At 44.4% G+C, this 20,222-nt stretch overlaps 1 protein-coding gene across 1 annotated transcript; it reads right to left on the bottom strand.

Annotated features, from left to right (window-relative positions):
* Positions 1-12,410: 12,410 nt before the first annotated feature.
* On the bottom strand, positions 12,411-19,935 carry SFRP2 (secreted frizzled related protein 2). The gene is made up of 3 exons (XM_052654915.1): positions 19,437-19,935; positions 16,959-17,039; positions 12,411-12,832 (listed from the first exon to the last, which is right to left on the bottom strand). Exons 1-3 carry the CDS (start codon positions 19,933-19,935, stop codon positions 12,528-12,530), a joined length of 885 nt encoding a protein of 294 aa, XP_052510875.1. The 3' UTR covers positions 12,411-12,527.
* Positions 19,936-20,222: the final 287 nt, after the last annotated feature.

The raw sequence follows: 20,222 nt of genomic DNA, 5'->3' as shown, positions 1-20,222 counted from the left end.
ATGATCTTTTTAATGTGTTGTTGGATTCTGATTGCTAGAATTTTGTTAAGGATTTTTGCATCTATGTTCATCAGTGATATTGGCCTGTAGTTTTCTTTTTTGTTTGGCATCTTTGTCAGATTTTGGTATTAGGGTGATGGTGGCCTCATAGAATGAGTTTGGAAGTTTACCTTCCTCTGCAACTTTCTGGAACAGTTTAAGTAGGATAGGTGTTAGCTCTTCTCGAAATTTTTGGTAGAATTCAGCTGTGAAGCCGTCTGGGCTTTTGTTTGCTGGAAGATTTCTGATTATAGTTTCAATTTCCATGCTGGTGACGGGTCTGTTAAGATTTTCTATTTTTTCCTGGTTCAGTTTTGAAAAGTTGTAGTTTTCTAAGAATTTGTCCATTTCTTCCAAGTTGTCCATTTTATTGGCATATAATCGCTTCCTGGTAAGCTGCAGTCCATGGGGTCGCTGAGAGTCGGACACGACTGAGCGGCTTAACTTTCACTCTTAACTTTCATGCATTGGAGAAGGAAATGGCAATCCACTCCAGTGTTCTTGCCTTGAGAATCCCAGGCATGGGGGAGCCTGGTGGGCTGCTGTCTATGGGGTCGCACAGAGTCGGACACGACTGAAGCGACTTAGCAGCAGCAGCAGCAGCAGCAGTAGCAGTCTCTTATGATCCGTTATATTTCTATGTTGTCTGTTGTGATCTCTCCATTTTCATTTCTAATTGTATTGATTTGATTTTTCTCCATTTGTTTCTTGATGAGTCTGGCTAATGGTTTGTCAATTTTATTTATTCTTTCAAAGAACCAGCTTTGGGCTTTATTGATTTTTGCTATGGTCTCTTTTGTTTCTTTTGCATTTATTTCTGCCCTAATTTTTAAGATTTCTTTCCTTCTGCTAAACCTGGGGTTCTTCATTTCTTCCTTTTCTAGTTGCTTTAGGTGTAGAGTTGGGTTATTTATTTGAGTTTTTTTTTTGTTTCTTGAGGTATGCCTGCAATGCTATGAACTTTCCCCTTAGCACTGCTTTTACAGTGTCCCACAGGTTTGGGGTTGTTGTGTTTTCATTTTCATTCATTTCTATGCATATTTTGATTTCTTTTTTGATTTCTTCTGTGATTTGTTGGTTATTCAGTAGCATGTTGTTCAGCCTCCATATGTTAGAATTTTTAATAGTTTTTCTCCTGGAATTGAGGTCTAATCTTACTGCATTGTGGTCAGAAAAGATGCTTGGAATAATTTCAACTTTTTTGAATTTACCAAGGCAAGATTTATGGCCCAGGATGTGATCTATCCTGGAGAAGATTCCATGTGCACTTGAGAAAAAGGTGAAATTCATTGTTTTGGGGTGAAATGTCCTATAGATATCAATTAGGTTTAACTAGTCTATCGTATCATTTAAAGTTTGTGTTTCCTTGTTAATTTTCTGTTTAGTTGATCTATCCATAGGTGTGAGTGGGGTATTAAAGTCTCCCACTATTATTGTGTTATTGTTAATTTCCCCTTTCATACTTGTTAGCATTTGGCTTACATATTGCGGTGCTCCTATGTTGGGTGCATATATATTTATAATTGTTATATCTTCTTCTTGGATTGATCCTTTGATCATTATGTAGTGTCCTTCTTTGTCTCTTTTCACAGCCTTTGTTTTAAAGTCTATTTTATCTGATGTGAGTATTGCTACCCCTGCTTTCTTTTGGTCTCTATTTGCATGGAATATCTTTTTCCAGCCCTTCACTTTCAGTCTGTATGTGTCCCTTATTTTGAGGTGGGTCTCTTGTAGACAACATATATAGGGATCTTGTTTTTGTATCCATTCAGCCAGTGTTTGTCTTTTGGTTGGGTCATTCAACCCATTTACGTTTAAGGTAATTATTGATAAGTATGACCCTGTTGCCATTTGCTTTATTGTTTTGGATTCAAGTTTATATACCTTTTTTGTGTTTCCTGTCTAGAGAAGATCCTTTAGCATTTGGAGAGCTGGTTTGGTGGTGCTGAATTCTCTCAGCTTTTGCTTGTCTGGAAAGCTTTTGATTTCTCCTTCATATTTGAAGGAGATCCTTGCTGGGTACAGTAATCTGGGCTGTAGGTTATTTTCTTTCATCACTTTAAGTATGTCTTGCCATTCCCTCCTGGCCTGAAGGGTTTCTATTGAAAGATCAGCTGTTATCCTTATGGGAATCCCCTAGTGTGTTATTTGTTGGTTTTCCTTGCTGCTTTTAATATTTGTTCCTTGTGTTTGATCTTTGTTAATTTGATTAATATGTGTCTTGGGGTGTTTCGCCTTGGGTTTATCCTGTTTGGGACTCTCTGGGTTTCTTGGACTTGGGTGATTATTTCCTTCCCCATTTTTATTTCTTCTACGTCCTTGTTAAACCTTTCTTGCATCTTCTGAGTCCTTGTCTCTAGGCTATTTATCTGTGATTCCATTTTGTTTTCAAGATTTTGGATCATTTTCATTATCGTTATTCAGAATTCTTTATCAGGTACATTCCCTATCTCTTTCTCTTTTGTTTGGTTTGATGGGCATTTATCCTGTTCCTTTACCTGCTGGGTATTCCTCTGTGTCTTCATCTTGTTAACATTGCTGCGTTTGGGCTGGCCCTTCTGTATTCTGGCAGTTTGTGGAGTTCTCTTTATTGTGGAGTTTCCTCACTGTGGGTGGGGTTGTATGGGTGACTTGTCAAGGTTTCCTGGTTAGGAAAGCTCGTGTCGGTGTTCTGGTGGGTGGAGCTGGATTTCTTCTCTCTGGAGTGCAATGAAGTCTCCAGTAATGAGTTATGAGATGTCAGTGGGTTTGGAGTGACTTTGGGCAGCTTATATGTTGAGGCTCAGGGCTGTGTTCCTGTGTTGCTGGAGAATTTGTGTGGTATGTCTTGCTCTGGAACTTGTTGGCCCTTGGGTGGTGCTTGGTTTCAGTGTAGGTATGGAGGCATTTGATGAGTTTCTGTCGATTAATGTTCCCTGGAGTCAGGAGTTCTCTGGTGTTCTCAGGATTTGGACTTAAGCCTCCAGCTTCTGGTTTTCAGTCTTATTTTTACAGTAGCCTCAAGACTTCTCCATCTATACAGCACCACTGATAAAACACCTAGGTTAAAGATGAAAAGTTTCTCCACAGTGAGGGACACCCAGAGAGGTTCACAGAATTACATGGGGAAGAGAAGAGGGAGGAGGGAGATAGAGGAGACCCGAATGAGATGAGGTGGAATCAGAAGAGGAGAGAGCAAACTAGCCAGTAATCACTTCCTTATGTGTGCTCTACAGTCTGGACCGCTCAGAGATGTTCACGGAGTTATAGAGAGAAGAGAAGAGGGAGGAAGGAGACAGAGGTGGCCAGGAGGATAAAAGGAGGAATCAAAAGGAGAGAGACAGATCCAGCCCGTAATCAATTCCCTAAGTGTTCTCCACTGTCTGGAACATACAAAGAGATTCACAGAGTTGGGTAGAGAAGAGAAGGGGGAGGGAGGAGATAGAGGTGACCTGGTGGAGAAAAAGGAGTGTCCAAAGGGGGAGAGAGCAGTCAAGCCAGTAATCTCACTCCCAAGTAAAAACGGGTACTGAAGATTTTGTTCTTAAAGGTACAAAATTGATAACAAATACCAAAAAGCAAAGATTAAAAATCTAGAGTAGAGGTTGGATTTTCAAACACAAAATATTAAAGAAAAAAACACACAAAGTCACAAAAATTATAATATATATATATATAAAGTTTGCTTTAAAAAATAGGGTCTCTCTTTTTTTTGCAAAGTAACAGTAGGTTATAAAAATGAAAATTAAAGGAGTAATAGAGCACTTAAAAATAAAAAATAAATAAAAAAATAAAGACTGATAGTAAAATAGTAAAATATATCTGGTGTTTCTCTGGTGTTGTTGTGGGCAGTGTGGGGTCAGTTTGTTTTCAGATAGTTCCTTGATCCAGCTTATATTTCTCAAGATCTATAGGCCCCTTCCTATGTAGTTAGTACTAACTACAGTGTTTTAATCTATTGCCCCTGTCACTTCCAAGAAGGTTCCCTCTGTTTTAGCTTCTTCTGTTTGCTTGTCTCTTCAGTGTCTGATTTCTGCCCTGACACAAGGGGGTGGTGGTGGACACTTTTTTAGGCTCACTTGTTCAGTCGTGCTGTGTGTGTGTGGGGGGGGGGGGCGGGGGGCGGGATGCTGCAAACAAATAACACTGGTGCGTGTTTGCAGTGTCTCGGCCACATGGGTTTACCCCCGCTCACGGTGCGTGTGCCCTCCCTGCCCACATTGCTCAGGCTCTAGGTTGCTCTGCCGGGAACCGTCTGAGGCTGGCCCTGGGCTGCATATACCTCCCAGGTCTAAGCTGCTCAGGTTCAGGCACTTGGGTAGTCCTCAGAGGTGCAGACTCGGTTGGGCCTGCATTTTGTGCCCTTCCTAGGTCTGAGCAGCTCAGATGACCAGGTGTTTGGTGAGCGCGGTCGCTGTGACATATCACCTCCCCCGTCCCTGCTGCTCGGTTTTCTGGGTGTACAACTGGCGCACCTTATAAGGCGGATGTTGACCCTCCAGAACCCCAAGAAGTCTTAGTTAGCAACAAAACCTACTTGCAGTTTGATAGATAATGCCTCTCTGGGGCCGTGATTGCCCCCTTCAGGCTCTGGCTGCCTGTCACCAGAGGGGGATGGTCTGCAGCCGGCTAGCTCTGCTCAGTCCTTTGTTCTGTGAGCGGGCCTGATGGTGTCTTAGGTTAGGGCTTTTCACATAGCTCTATTCAGTCCTTTGTCCTGTGAGCGGGCCTGGTGGTGTCCTAGGTTAGGGCTTTTCGCCTGGTAGCTATTCCACAGTGGGGTTTGCTAGCCTTGCCCTTGGGGCATTCAGGCCCAGTCCTTACTCTAAGCAATGCAGTCCACACCTCCCTGCCCAGCCCCCGCTTGCTAGTGGCAGGTGCAGGTGTCTGCGCTGCTTCTCTGCTGGGGGAGTTACCGTTGGGCACGTAATCCATGGGTTTAAATTATTTATTTAATTTTCCTTCCGGTTATGTTGCCCTCTGTGGTTCCAAGGCTCGCCACAGACTCGGCAGTGAAAGTGTTTCCTAGTGTTTGGAAACCTTTCTTTTTTAAGACTCCCTTCCCCTACTCCAGTACTCTTGCCTTGAAAATCCCATGGGCGGAGGAGCCTGGTAGGCTACAGACCACGGTGTCACAAAGAGTCAGACACGACTGAGTGACTTCATGTTCACTTTCATGTTCCTGGGACGGAGCTCCATCCCTACCGCATTTGTCTCTCTTTTTGTCTTTTATATTTTTTCCTACCTCCTTTCGAAGACAATGGGCTGCTTTTCTGGGTGCCTGATGTCCTCTGCTGGCATTCAGAAGTTGTTTTGTGGAATTTACTCAGCGTTCAAATGTTCTTTGGATGAATTTGTGGAGGAGAAAGTGATCTCCCCGTCCTATTCTTCTGCCATCTTAAGACTGTCTCTCTAACAGGGTCTTTTGAATAGCAAAAGTTTTACATTTTGAAGAGGTTTCATTTATGTTTTTCCTTTTATGGACTGTGCATTGGGTATCAAATTTAAGAACTCTTTGCCAAATCCTAGGTCTTTACATAATAAATTTTCTATTTATTCAAAAACTTCAGTGGTTTTACATTTACGTTCATGATTCACTTTGAGTTAGTTTTTGTATTCCATGGGAGGTTTAGATTCTTTCTGTTTTGCCCATGGAATATTCAGTTTCTCCAGCACCATTTACTGAAAAGGCCATTCCTACTCCACTGAGCTGCTTTTACATCTTTGTAAAAAAGAAAAGTACCCCCCCCACCCCTGCCCCCGACCAGTACCATACTGTGTTGATTACTGAAGCTCTATAGTAAGTCTTGGGGCTTCCCTGGTAGCTCAGCTGGTAAAGAATCTGCCTGCAATGCAGGAGACTCTGGTTCAATTCCTGGGTTGGGAAGAGCCCCTGTAGAAGGGATAGGCTACCCACTCCAGTATTCTTGGGATTCTCTGGTGGCTCAGATGATAAAGAATCTGCCTGCAATCCAGGAGACCTGGGTTCCATCCCTGGGTTGGGAAGATCCCCTAGAGGAGGGCATGGCAACCTATTCCAGTATTTTTGCCTGGAGAATCCCCATGGACACAGGCGCCTGGCAGGCTACAGTCCATGGAACTGCAAATCGTCAGACACAGCTGAGCAACTAAGCACAGCACAGCATAGTAAGGCTTAATGATTTTTCTTGCTTTATTCTTTTTCATAATCATTCTGGATACTCTACAGTCTTTGCCTTTCATTACCAATTTTAGAATAATGTCCATATTTACAAAAAACTTGTTGAGATCTTGATAGAGAGTGTATTAAATTAAACATATAGATCAGTTTGAAGACAGCTGACATCTTCACCATGAAGACTCATTCAATTAATGAACATGGTATGTCTCTCCAATTATTTAGGTCTTTTTTGATGTCATTCATCAGCATTTTGTAATTTTCAGCATACAGAATACTTATACCTAAATATTTTATTTTCTTTGGAGCAGTTGTAAATGGTATTGTGATTTTGTTTTGATTTCTGCTTGTTTTTTCTTAGTATATACAGTATAGTTGATTTTGTATGTCAGTCTTATATTCCAGGGCTTCCCAAGTGGTGCAGTGGTAAAGAATCTGCCTGCTAATGCAGGAGACACAAGAGACACAGGTTCAATCCCCAGGTGGGAATGATCTCCTGGAGAAGGAAATGGCAACCCACTCCAGTATTCTTGCCTGGAAAATTCCATGGACAGAGAAGCCTGGTGGGCTACATTCCAGGGGGTCGCAAAGAGTTGGACATGACTGATCACAGGTGCATGCATGTGCGTGCACATGCGTGCACACACATACATGCATCCTAGCTCCTATCCATTCTTAGTTTGCCAGTAGATTTTACCATGAATAGGTATTGAGTTTTGTCAAATGCTTTTTTTTTGGCATCAGCTGACATGACTATATGATTTTTTCTTTCACCTGTTAATATGGTAGATTACATTGATTGATTTTTGAATATTGAAACAGTCTTGCATAACTTAGATAAACCCAGTGTGGTTGTAACATGTTATTCTTTTCACACACTGCTGGAATTGATTTGCTAATATTTTGTAGAGGATTTTTGTGTCTAAATTCATGGGAGATATTGGTCTATAGTTTTCTTTGTCCTTTATTTGGTTTTGGTATTTAGGGCAACGCTAGCCTCATAAAATGAGTTGAGAAACACCCCCTCCTCTTCTATTTTCTGGAAGAGATTGTGCAAAACTGGTGTCAGTTATTCTTTAAATGTTTGGTGAAATTCTCTAGTGACACTTCCTGGCTCTAGAGATTTTGATTCTTAGTGTTATTTCAACGTGAATTTATCTGTGCCCATAAGAACAAGTGAGAGGTCTGGAGAGTTTGGGGTCTCAGTTCACATTACATTCGCCTGTGCATGTTTCACACTAGACTGTGATCAAATGAGAGAAGCCACTGTGTGCTGGTCATTTAGAAGGCTTTGAGCAAATACTGAAAATGCATTTGCTCCGCTCAGGATGAAGGTTGGAAGCTGGAACGAGCATAACAAAGGGTTATGAGCATTCACCGAGTGCCTGAGGCTGGGAACGGATAACGAAGGATTATACGCCCGGCCTTGAGGCGTTCGAAGGCTTCCTTCTGACCACCTGTTTCTGGGAGCAAGGACTGTTGTTTCATGATAAGACTCCCTTTAGAGTTTCGCCAAAGCTATGTTATGTCTTGGGCGGTGGGAACTGTATTTTGTGCTTGAATGCTTTGATGTTTATTGAGAAAGGCTACGTGCAAGCCTGCTTTATGCTCTGTTCCCTCAGAGACCATAAAACTGCGCAGCTGGATAATAAACTTCGTCAGTCCACTAGAGGGTGTCCCTGAGGGTTCCTTTCAGAGTGCGGTTCTCTGAGCCTTACAGTCATTGTTGGGACCTCAGCACTGACGACAGCACCTGGCACACAGTAGGTGTTCAAGGTGAACTTATGGAATAACTGACTCGACTCAGTACTCTGCTTCAGACTGGAAGCCCGATGCTATTAGAGGGCGACATGGAGGCACCTGAATCCTTTGTGCGAGGTGGAAAAATCTTTTGGGAAGAGTGGAAGAGTACTTATAGTTCCACTTATCCCTCTTTGCTTAAACTACTTCTGATGGGGCAGTGGTTGGCTCTACCACCTGGAGCAACCCATTGTGCTCCAGAATTTGAGGAGCATGGGGAGCTGGTGAGACAGAGGGGTGTGTTGGGGTAAGACTGGTTGCTGCAGGCTGCTGCAGACTGATGCTCCTTCCTAATCTGGGTGCCTCTCACACAGAAACAAGCTCTGAGAATCACACTTTAAAACAGAGGATACACAGGAAATGAGAATGGATTGAGCTTAAGCGTAATTTATAGAGTAATAATTCTTAATTACCCATAAGTAGTGTCAGGCTTGCAGAAACTATTGATTTCTTAGGTGTCTCTGAATTTCAAAAGCTACACCAAGGTACTTGCCACTAGGACTGTAGTTTCTAGTCGGCTAAGTGGTTCGTTTTAGACTAGAAGATTTTCTGTCAGAGCTACACTTGTGTGTGGTGCACAGGAAAGCATGTGCATGCGTGAGAGGGTGCACCGGTTTTTAGGTGAATTTCTCCTGGGAAGCCAGTTAGTGATGCTAAGTTCTCATGCCTTGCTCGTTTCATAGCGTAACAGACTATCTGGGTTGTTAAATTAGTGACTATTATAACTGTATTCTGGGACATCTTGTGACAGCTGAACTCTTCGATTTGTTCTTCTAACACTATTTTAATTGCTATCTGTATCAATAAGAGCTTTTTTTAAAAGCAGCTTTTTATCTGCATTATTCTCTAGACAATTGTGAACAGCTTCAAAAATATTATATTATGTTGAAAGCTATTTATTTCTGAGCCAAATGTGAATTCATTTGTTTGTAATTTGAGACTATGGGGCATTTATTGATTATAAAGGCAATAGGCCTTATGCTAAGCTTATTTGTAGTGTCTGGCAATCACCATCAGCATGGTAGTTGTGCACTGCTGATTGGCCAACATGTCAAACTGATGATAAACACTCTCTCCTTTATGCCATCCCTGGGCTTGCCTATACTCTCTTTTAACACAGCATGTTGGGATGATTTGTCTGCATGTCTCTCTCGCTCCCTGGATTCAGAGTTCCTTTGGGGAATAAACCATCTCTCTTTCTAGAGTGCCAAGCACAATTCCTGACTCTAGACTAGAAGCTGAAGGAGGGCAGATTGCTGTGCATCCACCACCTGGAACAATACCTGGGCATGCACGTGAGCACTCAACACCTATCGAATGCATCAACGGTGAGAGCTGGTGTGCAGAAAAATCCTTGCTGAGTTAATAAATTAATTTGTATCTGTGCAATGAGTTTCAGGGGCAGAAATCACATTGTTTCATAACCCACAGGCAGTGATTGCACCCTGAAATACATATGCCTTGATTGCTTTCCAAGGTGACCCCTCCCCCCTCAAGAACATTGAAAACCTAGTAAGCAAGATTTGAAAGGCAAAAAATCAAATTATCATTTGATAAAAGAATAGAGAATGAAGACTGGAGGGTACTGTTGGATAAAATGGACCCCTTTATCCTTCTTAACCCTATGAATTTCACCGCACATACACAGGACCTTCGAGCACGTAGGAAATGTTGCCCCACAACTCTTATAAATGTGTTCCTGTAGAACAACTCATTCCTCAAATTATGTAGGAAAGGGAGGAGGAATTACATGTGTGGTAGATACGTAGCTTTTATATCTTTAAACTTTTCTGATCTCCTATGTGGGATATCTTGGCAGCTTATTAACAGGTCATGAATCATCTTAGGAAACTCAAAAATCCAATGTCTTCTGATCCCAATAATGGATGAACATTCATGTTTTCACCTGTCTACAAAAGAAATCTGATAGTTGAAAAACTAAGAAAGAATATAACAGTCATGATTATTTAAAAAAGAAATGAGCCATATCTATATTCGAATCATCGTGCGAAAGAAAACAGTGAAACAAAATGAAAGATGAACCAAAAATCTACGTGCTCTTCCAAACATGTCTTGTTAGCTCATAGCCTTGACAAAGATGGGAACAAGCGGTGTGGGGGGATTGGAAAATCCACAGAGGGGTGTGTAAGGCAGCAGGCGGGCACCGGAGTGCCTACTACCCCCTCACATCATGACCGAAAGAGACAATGTCTGGCAACAGCTAGCTCTCCGGAGCCCCAGGGTCCGCATCCTTAAACATGGGCAGGTAACATCTGTTTTGATTGGAAAGGGAACATTCAGATAGGTCAGCATCTTCCAATTGTTTCTTTCCACTGTTTTGGATGTGGTATACTTATTTCCACTTTCTAATTCCTAAAGCGTCTGTCTACTGTTATTTTGTCTGTTATCTTCCTTCTCTCTCTCTCTTGCCTTTTCCCGGGTCCCAAGTTTCCGGTTTTAGATGTTTACAACGAGTCCCGGCCTTAATCATGAGTGTCCCTCATTTAGTCCATGGGTGCCTTGTAGGAAGAGGATTGTGTTAGGAGTCTGTCGACTCAGATGAGAAGCTGAGTCAATTGGACCCAGAAGAAGAGGAACGAGATCGCCCCAACTGTGCAGCTCAGGTAGGCAGTGGGGCTCTGTTGCCTTTTGGTGCCGCCAGAACTTGAAGTGCTATAGAGAGATCATGGCTGTATGTGCAGCAAACTTTTCAACTCAATCAACAAAACGCTGTCCCATAAAGGCTTCGCAGGACCTCTCAAGATTTCGGATTTGTTGAGGACACTGTTGATCTTATGTATTACCTCTCCTTACATTTCATATAACTTATGTTATAAATGTCATTGTAATTGCGATTATCTCTCTTCTTTTACTCTGTCATGTCAGCTCCGTAAGGACAAGGAGCTGATATATGGTTCCCCAGCACTTAGAATGGGGCCAGACATGAAGCAGACGTGCAGTGCACACTTGTTGAATAGACATGTGCCACCCTGCTCCTATAATCCACCCTGGACTGAACAGAAGACAGAATTTGTCATCTGAAAGGCCTGAATTTCAGCTCTGAATCAGCCTCATGTTAGCCATGGCGCCTAACCCCTTTGAGCCTTAGTTTCTTCATGTGTGTACTAGAATTTCTCTGGAGGCTCCTAAAATAAAACAATGAAGCATTTGGACCGATGTTTTATGGATGGAAGCCCTTCTCATCTTCTTGTTCTCTTTTCACCACCCTCTCCCTACCCACTGCCTTTCAGTGGTTGCTCTGCAAACCATGGCTCTGTTTATCTGACGGTTAGAATTTAAGTGGGGAAAGAATGAACACTGTTGCAATAGTGATTCTTTTTCATTATAAAAATCTGCAGAAATGAAAAGCACAGCGGCCAAGCTCGTGAACCTTAGGTGCAGGCTTGTGTTGCCACTAGGCTGCCACTGGACGGATGAAACCAGACCAAAGCAGGCAAACCTCTGCCTCCCTGCAGGGTCTGCAGTGGTAGAATCTGTGTGGGGCGTGAGGCACAAGCAGGGGCCAGGGGACGGGTGGTGGAGAGGTGAGGTGCTTTCTGAGCCACATAGGAAATAGACACTTCAAACCGCAGGAGGGCTGGGCCTCGGGAGGAAGGAGGTGATCACTTTCCTTCAGCTCCCTTCCCAGTTCCTCCCACTGAGAAGACAAGACAGAAGACAGGGAGTTGGTAAAACAGGATGTAAAGTTTATATACAAGAATATAATGTTTATCTGAAATATTTACAGTGTTGGTTAAAGCAATATTTTTACAACTTTTTGGGGTCAACTACTGTGTATATTACAGGTAAGCTACAATGGTTTAATCTGCAAAATTAAGTAAAAAAGTGTTTTAAACAAAGTTTAAAGTACTCGGGTCAATCATAAAATTGGTCTGTTTTGCCTTTTATTTGAAGAACTCATGCTACGGAGGTTAATGTGGCTTTTATAAATGGAAGTGCTCTACCTGGAAATGCAAAACGCAATACATGCTACAGTTGTTAAGTTCCCAACAGGGATGTTAAATGGCAAATGACTTGTTACACGATTCAGGTGCTGATTCAGGCTGCAGCTGAGAGAGGTGCTGAGATAACAGCCAGCTTTATCTCAACTGGGTTTTGGACCCACAACAGAAAAGGGAAAGTTCAGGCCACACAGAAAAGTGAAGCTGTTTGCACGTTACGGCAACCTCAGTGGAAACAGACCCAAACCAAACCAAAAAAATCAAGCCAGAGTCACAGTTGCACCTACGTGAAATAGCTCTTAAGTGACCTTTTTAAAAACTTCATAAAAATCCTTTCGATTTTATTAGTTGGAATATTTCTACAAGATTTGGGTGGGTTGTTCCTTTATGTGAAGACACCTATCTGTTCCTGAGGCCTCCTGGGGCCTTATAAGTCAGGAAATGCTTGGGGTGCAAACGTGCAAAAGGCAGGGGAAGCCGCTCCAGGCCGAGCCGAGGGAGTGTGCTGGGGAAACCGTGCTGACGTCCCAGAGCAGCGGGGGCGGGTCGGCTGGGCCCTGGGAGCGGTCCGCAGCGAGGCTGGCCTGGGACTAGCACTGCAGCTTGCGGATGCTGCGGGAGATGCGCTTGAACTCTCGCTGCCCTTTCTGCCACCGCTTCACGGAGGTGATGACCAGCTCCCCACCCAGCTTCTGCCCCATGACCAGGTAGGGCGCGTTGATGTCGTTCATCTCCTCACACGTGCACTGCAGGCTGTCTTTGAGCCACAGCACCGACTTCTTCAGGTCCTTCTCGGACACTCCGTTCAGCTTGTAAATGGTCTTGCTCTTGGTCTCCAGGATGATTTTGGTGTCTCTGTTGATGTAGGTGATCTCCTTCACTTTTATCTTCAGTGCTGCGAACACAGAAGGGGGCAGGATCACACCAGTGATAAGGAGGGCATAAATCCCCCCGCGTGTCCTAGACTCGCCTGGGAGAGGGAAGAGGAGCTCCCTGGGGTTGATGGGGGCGGCAGGCAGGGGACTGGGAGCTGAGGGCAGCAGGTGGCTCCATTTCTAAAGCCTCAAAGGGTTGATCGGGCACTTTGTTTCAAACCAGCCATCCTTTAAAAACTCCCCTTGTGGACTCAATTGATTTTCCCTCCTTGCCCTGCGTTCTGTGTTTGTACGGAGGCTGCATGTGGAGTGTGCTCTCCTCGACAAATGACTTCCCCTATTGGAAAATTCACCATGAAAAGAAATGCCTGACTCTTAGGTGAAACACGATCCTTCTGTGGCTGTAAACTTTAAACTCAATTTATGACGTCGGAAAAGTTTTTGGACAAACCTGTAAGGAAATTATATCACACAATCATTGTTTTCTAAAGAACAGACTACAGGGAAGGAGAATTGATCTTACAGCTGCATTTGATTTGGTAAAGTAACTTGGAGAAAAAATATCCAAGACTCTTTTTAAGAGCACAACATGTTTAGCTGTAAAAGTGTTTTTCTGAAGACCTCATCCTCATATGCTATCATTTGCCTGTCCAAGGCCAAGGCATTTACAGATCATATATGCACTGCTTCCAAGATGGATATGTAGACTCATTACAATGCTAAGACCCAAAGTAAGTGGTTTACTATAAAGGACACATTTTATAGTCATGGACAGTATGCTTTGGGAAAGAAAACCCTACAAACATACATGCTGGAATTAAATTTCAAGACTCCATGAAGTCAGGGAAGGGACAGAATTTTAAGGTTGAAGGGATAATCTAGCTAAACTCTCTTGTTGGTATACCAAGAAGCTGAAATCCAGAGAAATGCAGTGATTTACAAGAGGTCACCCAGTTATGCTGTGCCCCAGCTGAGCCTAATTCTCAGAACTCGAGTCCCCAGACCACGGGATCGCAGCCACAGTATCGAATCTCTCGTCCTGGCTGGTGCCTTCACGTGCCCAACTATAACGTGTTCACGACTGTCCCATAGAGATTATATGCAGGTGTGACTTCCTGGCTCTGATGGAGTTTAGTGCACTGTTTAAGTTAGTAATAGAGGAAGAGGTTTTTTGGTGAGAAATCACTGCTCTGGAGAGTTCTTGCTTTCTCTGTCAGAGGAATTCAACTAAGTTGGCTTTTCCAGCCGAGCAGGAAACGACTGAAGCTCGGCCAGGTAAATCAAGCGTGCTGGGACTTGGCCAACCACTGTTTGTCTGAGGTGCATCTGGGTCATAATATTGGGTGCTCAGGGTTTTTTGTGAGATGAATCACATGGCAATGTCACATGTTCCTGTGGCCTCAGCCTAAGGGCTGGGAGTGGGGAAGCTATGTGGTGGGAGAAGTGATTATCACGCTACCTGGGACCCTCATCAATAGCACAGACAGAGCATGTGTGAGATTTTGCCTGGTCAGACTAAACATTCTTGAGCCCCAAACATCAGAAAAATCATCACTTTTAATCAGAGGGAAGACTTATGACTTATCTTTCTCTAGCTATGAAATAACAAACTTTTTAAGAGCTTACCATGGGAAAACTTCAGATATTTCCTTCCTGGGTTTTCTGCTGGGACCAAATATAGGAATCAAAGCTCTTAAATAACTTTTCCTGCCCTGGATGGAAGGTATGAGGGGGGATGCAGGGTGTGTTGGAGGCAGAGGTGATGCTATTGGGTTGGCTAAAAAGTTTGTTCAGGTTTTTTCCCATAATATGTTATAGACAAATCTGAATGAAGTTTTTAGCCAACCCAATACTGTCTGGTCCAACAAAAGGTTGCATACAGAGGCAGGCAGTTCTAATCTATTCTTTCTTCACCAGTACTTTCCCTACTGAAATCAGGAGGTCTTCTTCATCTTTCTTGTCCTTCAGAAGTGCAGTGGGGAGATTGTCATGCTTTCACAGATGATTCAAGTTAAATACATCAGATTTCTACCTTGTTCCTTCTACCCTTTCATTACTCCCCAAAACTACATAGGCAGTGTGGAAAACCACTTATAAACCAGTATAGGACTCACCCCATACAATTTAAGTTTACTATCCCCCTTGGGACAAAATGAACATGAAGAAATAGAAAACAAACCTGTGAGGTATCTGCACGTGTGATACCTTAAGTGTAATGACTTCCAAGTTGTTCCAAGGTAAGAGAAAGAGAACCCTGGGACAGACAGCCAGCCACACACACACACCCACTTTTTTTACACAGGTCTTGATGCAGCATCTTTAGGAAAGAGATCTTATGTAAGGTAAGCCACTAAGCAAGCAGGTAATGTGTGTGTGTGTGTGTGCGTGCACGTGCCTGAGCCCCAATTTCAATTTTTTTGGAGCTTCACTATATCATGGAAGTCAGGAGAGAGATCTGTATTAAAGCTAGTGCAAAGGCTATAAGCTGCCAGAATAAAATGTCATACATTTTTATATAAACTTTATTTAAATTATATTTTAAAAATTTGCCCTTAAATCCTGAGCATGGAAGCTGAGAACTGTGTTTTGGGTAAGGCTCTGGAGCTTTGCGACTGCTGCTGCCAACACGCCTGGCCATCTCCTACTCTGAGAGTGTTTTGTCTTTGAGTATAGACACAGGAAACCCCATCATCCCCTGTGGCTCTTGCTGAGGGGCAGGCGTAGCTCAGACCGAGTTGCCTCCTTCCCTCGCCTTCCTCAGCTGTGTGAAGCTTCTCCTATAGCTATGGATGTCCTAGGAGCAGCTAAGGTTAAGCACAGGACACTTCCTGGAAGTGACCTGGGGTTGCCAGGGGCAGTGATTGGTGGTGTCCAGAGTTCCAGGGACCTGGCCAGGTCTGAGGCTTCTGGCTGGTAGGCTGTAAGGAGAGGGTGGGATGTCATTCCTCCACACTATACACTGGAGTGGCTTCTGTCTCCAGGGTGTAGCTGAGTACGTAGAAGTGTTCCTAGAGGTCTGTTAGAGTCTTATTATTTGCTAGGACAGAGACCACATCTGTTTACCAGTAACTTCAACCTTCTGCTTGAATAAACACTTTTAAAGGGCATCAACCCCTCAAACACACCAACAAGTGCCTGCTCTTGGAAGGGGAGGAAAGCATGAATGTCTCAGAAATCTGGGTGAAGTTCTCTGCCACCCCAGCTCTGAATTTAGTGGTGGTCTTATGTCTAGCTGGCTCTTTCGATCCCCACAGAGGCTGGAGGACTCAGAGGAGGTGCTGCTGAAGCTCTGGGTGGGTAGTCTCCTCTTAGAGTTCTCCCTTAAGGGAAGTGATCTACACGCCTGGAACTTGGGAGTTCCTGAGCACTGTGTCATCACAGCACCTTGCATGTATCTTGCCAAAGTAAATTCCTAGCTTTTTTTTTTCCAATTCAAGGAAACTCTTTCCACCAGATTATTAACTAGTACCTTGGATATACTCACTGACAGTGGAATACGAGAAGCAGAGCATCATGTTTGGCACTGGACTAAATTTCTATTTGGGGCCCACTTAATGTCTTGAATCTGTTTTACTGAGGCTAATATTTACATGTTTCCATCCCTGGGACACATGTTTAAGTGACTAAAAAGAGAACATGGGCCAGGATCATGCTTGCTGGCAAGAAAAAGCCAAAGTGAAGTGAAAAATATGCCATTTGAAATTCATGATGTGAACAATTCTCATTATTTGATTATTGCTTAACAGAGCAATGACTCTCATCTAAGAAAAGATACAATTCAATACAAGATAGTTAATGTCGAGAGGAAACTAAGATAACCTGTTAGATGATTAGCTCAAGGAAAGATGAGCTGTGATGCTATTTTACCCAAACTTTATCTAGTAAAAGGCTTCCCTTGTGGCTCAGCTGGTAAAAAAATCTTCCTGCAATGCAGGAGACTGGGGTTCGATCCCTGGGTTGGGAAGATCCCCTGGAGAAGTGAAAGGCTACCCACTCCAGTATTCTGGCCTGGAGAATTCCATGGACTGTATAGTCCATTGGGTTGCAAAGACTTTCACTTTCACTTTATCCAGTAATCGTAACATCTTAATGAATTGTATCTTTAAGTTGTACTGAAAAATAAAACTTTTGTTAGTGTTTACTTACCAAAATCATTTTTACAAAGTGTTTCCATTATGTCGTTGTCATCTTCGTTTTTAGTTTTGCAGGCTTCACATACCTTTGGAGCTAGAAACATGAAACATTAGTAACTTTGCTTGAAAGGAAACAGCAGGTGGCATTTGTAAACAACTCACTCTAGGGCCTTCTTCAGGCAGGAGGGACAATTGTCCTGGAAGACCCCCAACTCTGCCCCATTTAAAACAGAAGGACCACTCACGCCTAAGAGTGTGCCATGCCTCCCAGTTTTTTTTTTGACAGGCAAAAATGCCGACATACTGTGAACAGGTATTCCCAGTGGTGGGGTGTGGGGGTGCGGCTGCAGGTAGCTGAGACAGGTTGTAGCTTTTCACTCTTCCTCTCACTCCTGGGACAAACACAGTCTCTGAAAAAGTTAGCCCCAAGGCCTCTCTGAGGAGAAAGCAGTAAAAGACCCTTGAAGGATTCTGGAAAACTAGCAAGGACCAACGATGGCCAAAAGATCATCTTTCTCAGCTGCAGGCCACCAGTGCAGCCTGGCCTCTGCTGGCTTTTCAGCCAAGCTGCTTCTGGGGGCACCAGGGGGATGGAGTCATCTCGAGGGAGTTTCAAGTCTGGACTGGGTGAGGGGGCTAGTGAGGTAAGGCTAGTGTCTGAGCTCTTCTCCTTTCGAAGCACACCTCACTGGCAGTTCCAGCCTGCTCTAACTGGGTCTGCGTCACCTCGTGCTTTCTGCCAAGCTTGTGCTTGAGTTAGGCAGCATTTATTTACTCCTCCCTGGTGCAGGTTCTTCTTTCCTCTCTTTGCCTGTTTCAGACGCTCGAAAACAAGCAGACAAAACAACAACAACAAAACCCAAACAAACAAAAACCCAAAGCTTTTCCAGAAGCCAAAGAAAGTTGAAGCAAACTGTCTCTGGGGTCCGACCAAACCCAGGAATGTGCATTAGCTCAATTATGAGAGAGCCGGCTAACGGCTCTTCTAAGAGTGTGATTCCTTGGGAAAAAGGGAAAGAAGAAAACATTCATGTTCTCTCACATATAAATGTACTAATACTAATGTACTAATGTCTTTAAAATTTAGGTGAAAGTTCATTAATATGAAATTGCGTTTTCACGGGAAATAAAACCTGTATGACTCATTTTGGAAGTTATTTATCAGTTTGGAGAAAGTGCAGAGCAGACTTTGAAAAATGCAAACTTTTATTGTGAAGGGGAAATTTTTTTTTTTGAGAGATGTAATATATAAAGTTGGTGCAGATTGTGAAAAATAAAAACAAAAGCAATATACATAAAACTGCCCTTAACTTCCCTCTCTCAAACAAAATGAAACTTTTCCAATTAGGGGCTCTAAGAATGTATATAAAATGTTACTAACCTGTATTGGTTGGTCTGTGGTATATGTTGGACAAATGTTTGAAATATGCCAAACATTTGCAATAAATTATAAATCTAACCAATAAGATGATTGCAGACTCATGGTGCCTGCCAGGAAAGATTGCTAAGCAACTTTGCATTTTCTTTAACTAATGATGGCTGTAGGAAAACAATTAGAGATTGAAAGGGAGATGCTGCTGGAGCCCTGAAAGGGATTAGGAAGCCCCCTTTCTGTCCCAGGGGACCTAAATCAGCTCAGACACATTGTATATGTTTTCCTTTCAGGAAGAATATCAAGCGCCCATGAGGTTTTCATTGCTTTGATGGTTTTTGCGCAGGAACTCCCCCTCTGTTTTCTAAAAAAACTTGGGAAACTCTCTTTTGCACGATTTTCTCCAGTTAATTAAAACCACTCCTAAAATAAAAGCTGATTAGTGATAGAAAAATGAGTTCTAGAGATTCCCTTTGTGCTTCTTTCTTGGACACCTGGGCACTTTACAACCAAAGCTGAGCTTTCAAAACATATGAGCCAGCCCTACTTTTTATTTTCAAAGCCTGAATGGCAAACAGAGAGTGCCTTAAAAGAACTATCTGTTAGCACATTTTGGCGATTGTGGCTGTAGGGAATGTCCCTGCGTCTAGAATCCTGCCCAGTGGTAAAACCGTGCTGCGTGAGATTCAGGCCCGGGTGCTCTGGCCAGGGTGCTCACCCGCCAACTCCTCCACGGAGGGCCACTTCCAACTCTCTCAATTGCGGCCCCCGTGCTAGCATCTTTTAAAAGAATTGTGCATGTATCTACAAAGGAAAGACCTCTTTCAGTTTTACATTTTCTTCGCTCCCCCCCCCCCACCCCGCCCGGCGCCTCCCTTTTCAACTGTTCCTGTGAAAGAGCAGTTGGTATAACAGGGGAGGGGAATGAGAGACTTGGGTGTGTACTTTTTTTGTTTTTTTTGGTGTGGGGGTTGATTATCTCAGTTTTGTCACGCTCACACATCAGGGTAAGGAGAGCGTCTGCCCTGCCTGGGACTGGCACCCCGGCGGGGACGCAACGGGATCCCGTAGGGTCTTCGTGGAGCTGGTGGTGGGGGTGTAATAAGGAGGAGGGCTTACCTTCCTCGGTAGCCGGCAGGAGGTGGTCGCTGCTAGCGAGGGGGATGCAAAGGTCGTTGTCCTGGGGGAAGCGGTCGCAGTCGAGCATGTCGGGCCAGGGGAAGCCGAAGGCGGACATGACCGGAGCGCAGCGGTCCTTCACCTGCACGCAGAGCGAGTGGCACGGCTGGATGGTCTCGTCCAGGTCGTCGAGGCAGACGGGAGCGAAGAGCGAACACAGGAACTTCTTGGTGTCCGGGTGGCACTGCTTCATGACCAGCGGGATCCAGGCGCCCGCCTGCTCCAGCACCTCCTTCATGGTCTCGTGGCCCAGCAGGTTGGGCAGCCGCATGTTCTGGTACTCTATGCCGTGGCACAGCTGCAGGTTGGCCGGGATGGGCTTGCAGTTGCTGCGTTTGTAGGGGAAGTCGGACTGGCCGAAGAAGAGCCCGCGCGCCGAGCCCAAGCAGCAGTGCGAGGCGAGGACGATCAGCAGCAGGGAGCCGGGGCCCTGCGGCATCGTGGGTGCGCGACCCCCGGGGGGCGGAGGGAGCCAAGCCGGTGACGCGGCGGCGGTGGGGGCCGCAGCTCTTCCCGGGTCCGCTCGCAGCGCTTGGCGCGGCTCCGGGGCCTGGAAATCAGCGCCGAGACGCCGGGCGCGCGGGGGACTGCGCGGGCGAGGTTCTGCGCTGGGCTCCGCGCTGAAAGCCCGCGCGCAGCTCCAGGTGGGCTCCGACCCGGGGCAGCAGAGTGAGCCGCAGCTGGGGCCCGGCCAGAGTTTTCTTGGCCTTTTTTATGCAAATCTGG

The sequence above is a fragment of the Budorcas taxicolor genome, chromosome 17, assembly GCF_023091745.1.
Source record: "Budorcas taxicolor isolate Tak-1 chromosome 17, Takin1.1, whole genome shotgun sequence".
Classification (NCBI taxonomy): domain Eukaryota; kingdom Metazoa; phylum Chordata; class Mammalia; order Artiodactyla; family Bovidae; genus Budorcas; species Budorcas taxicolor.
The sequence above is the reverse complement of the archived record's forward strand: the minus strand, read 5'-3'. Positions and strand labels throughout refer to the sequence as shown.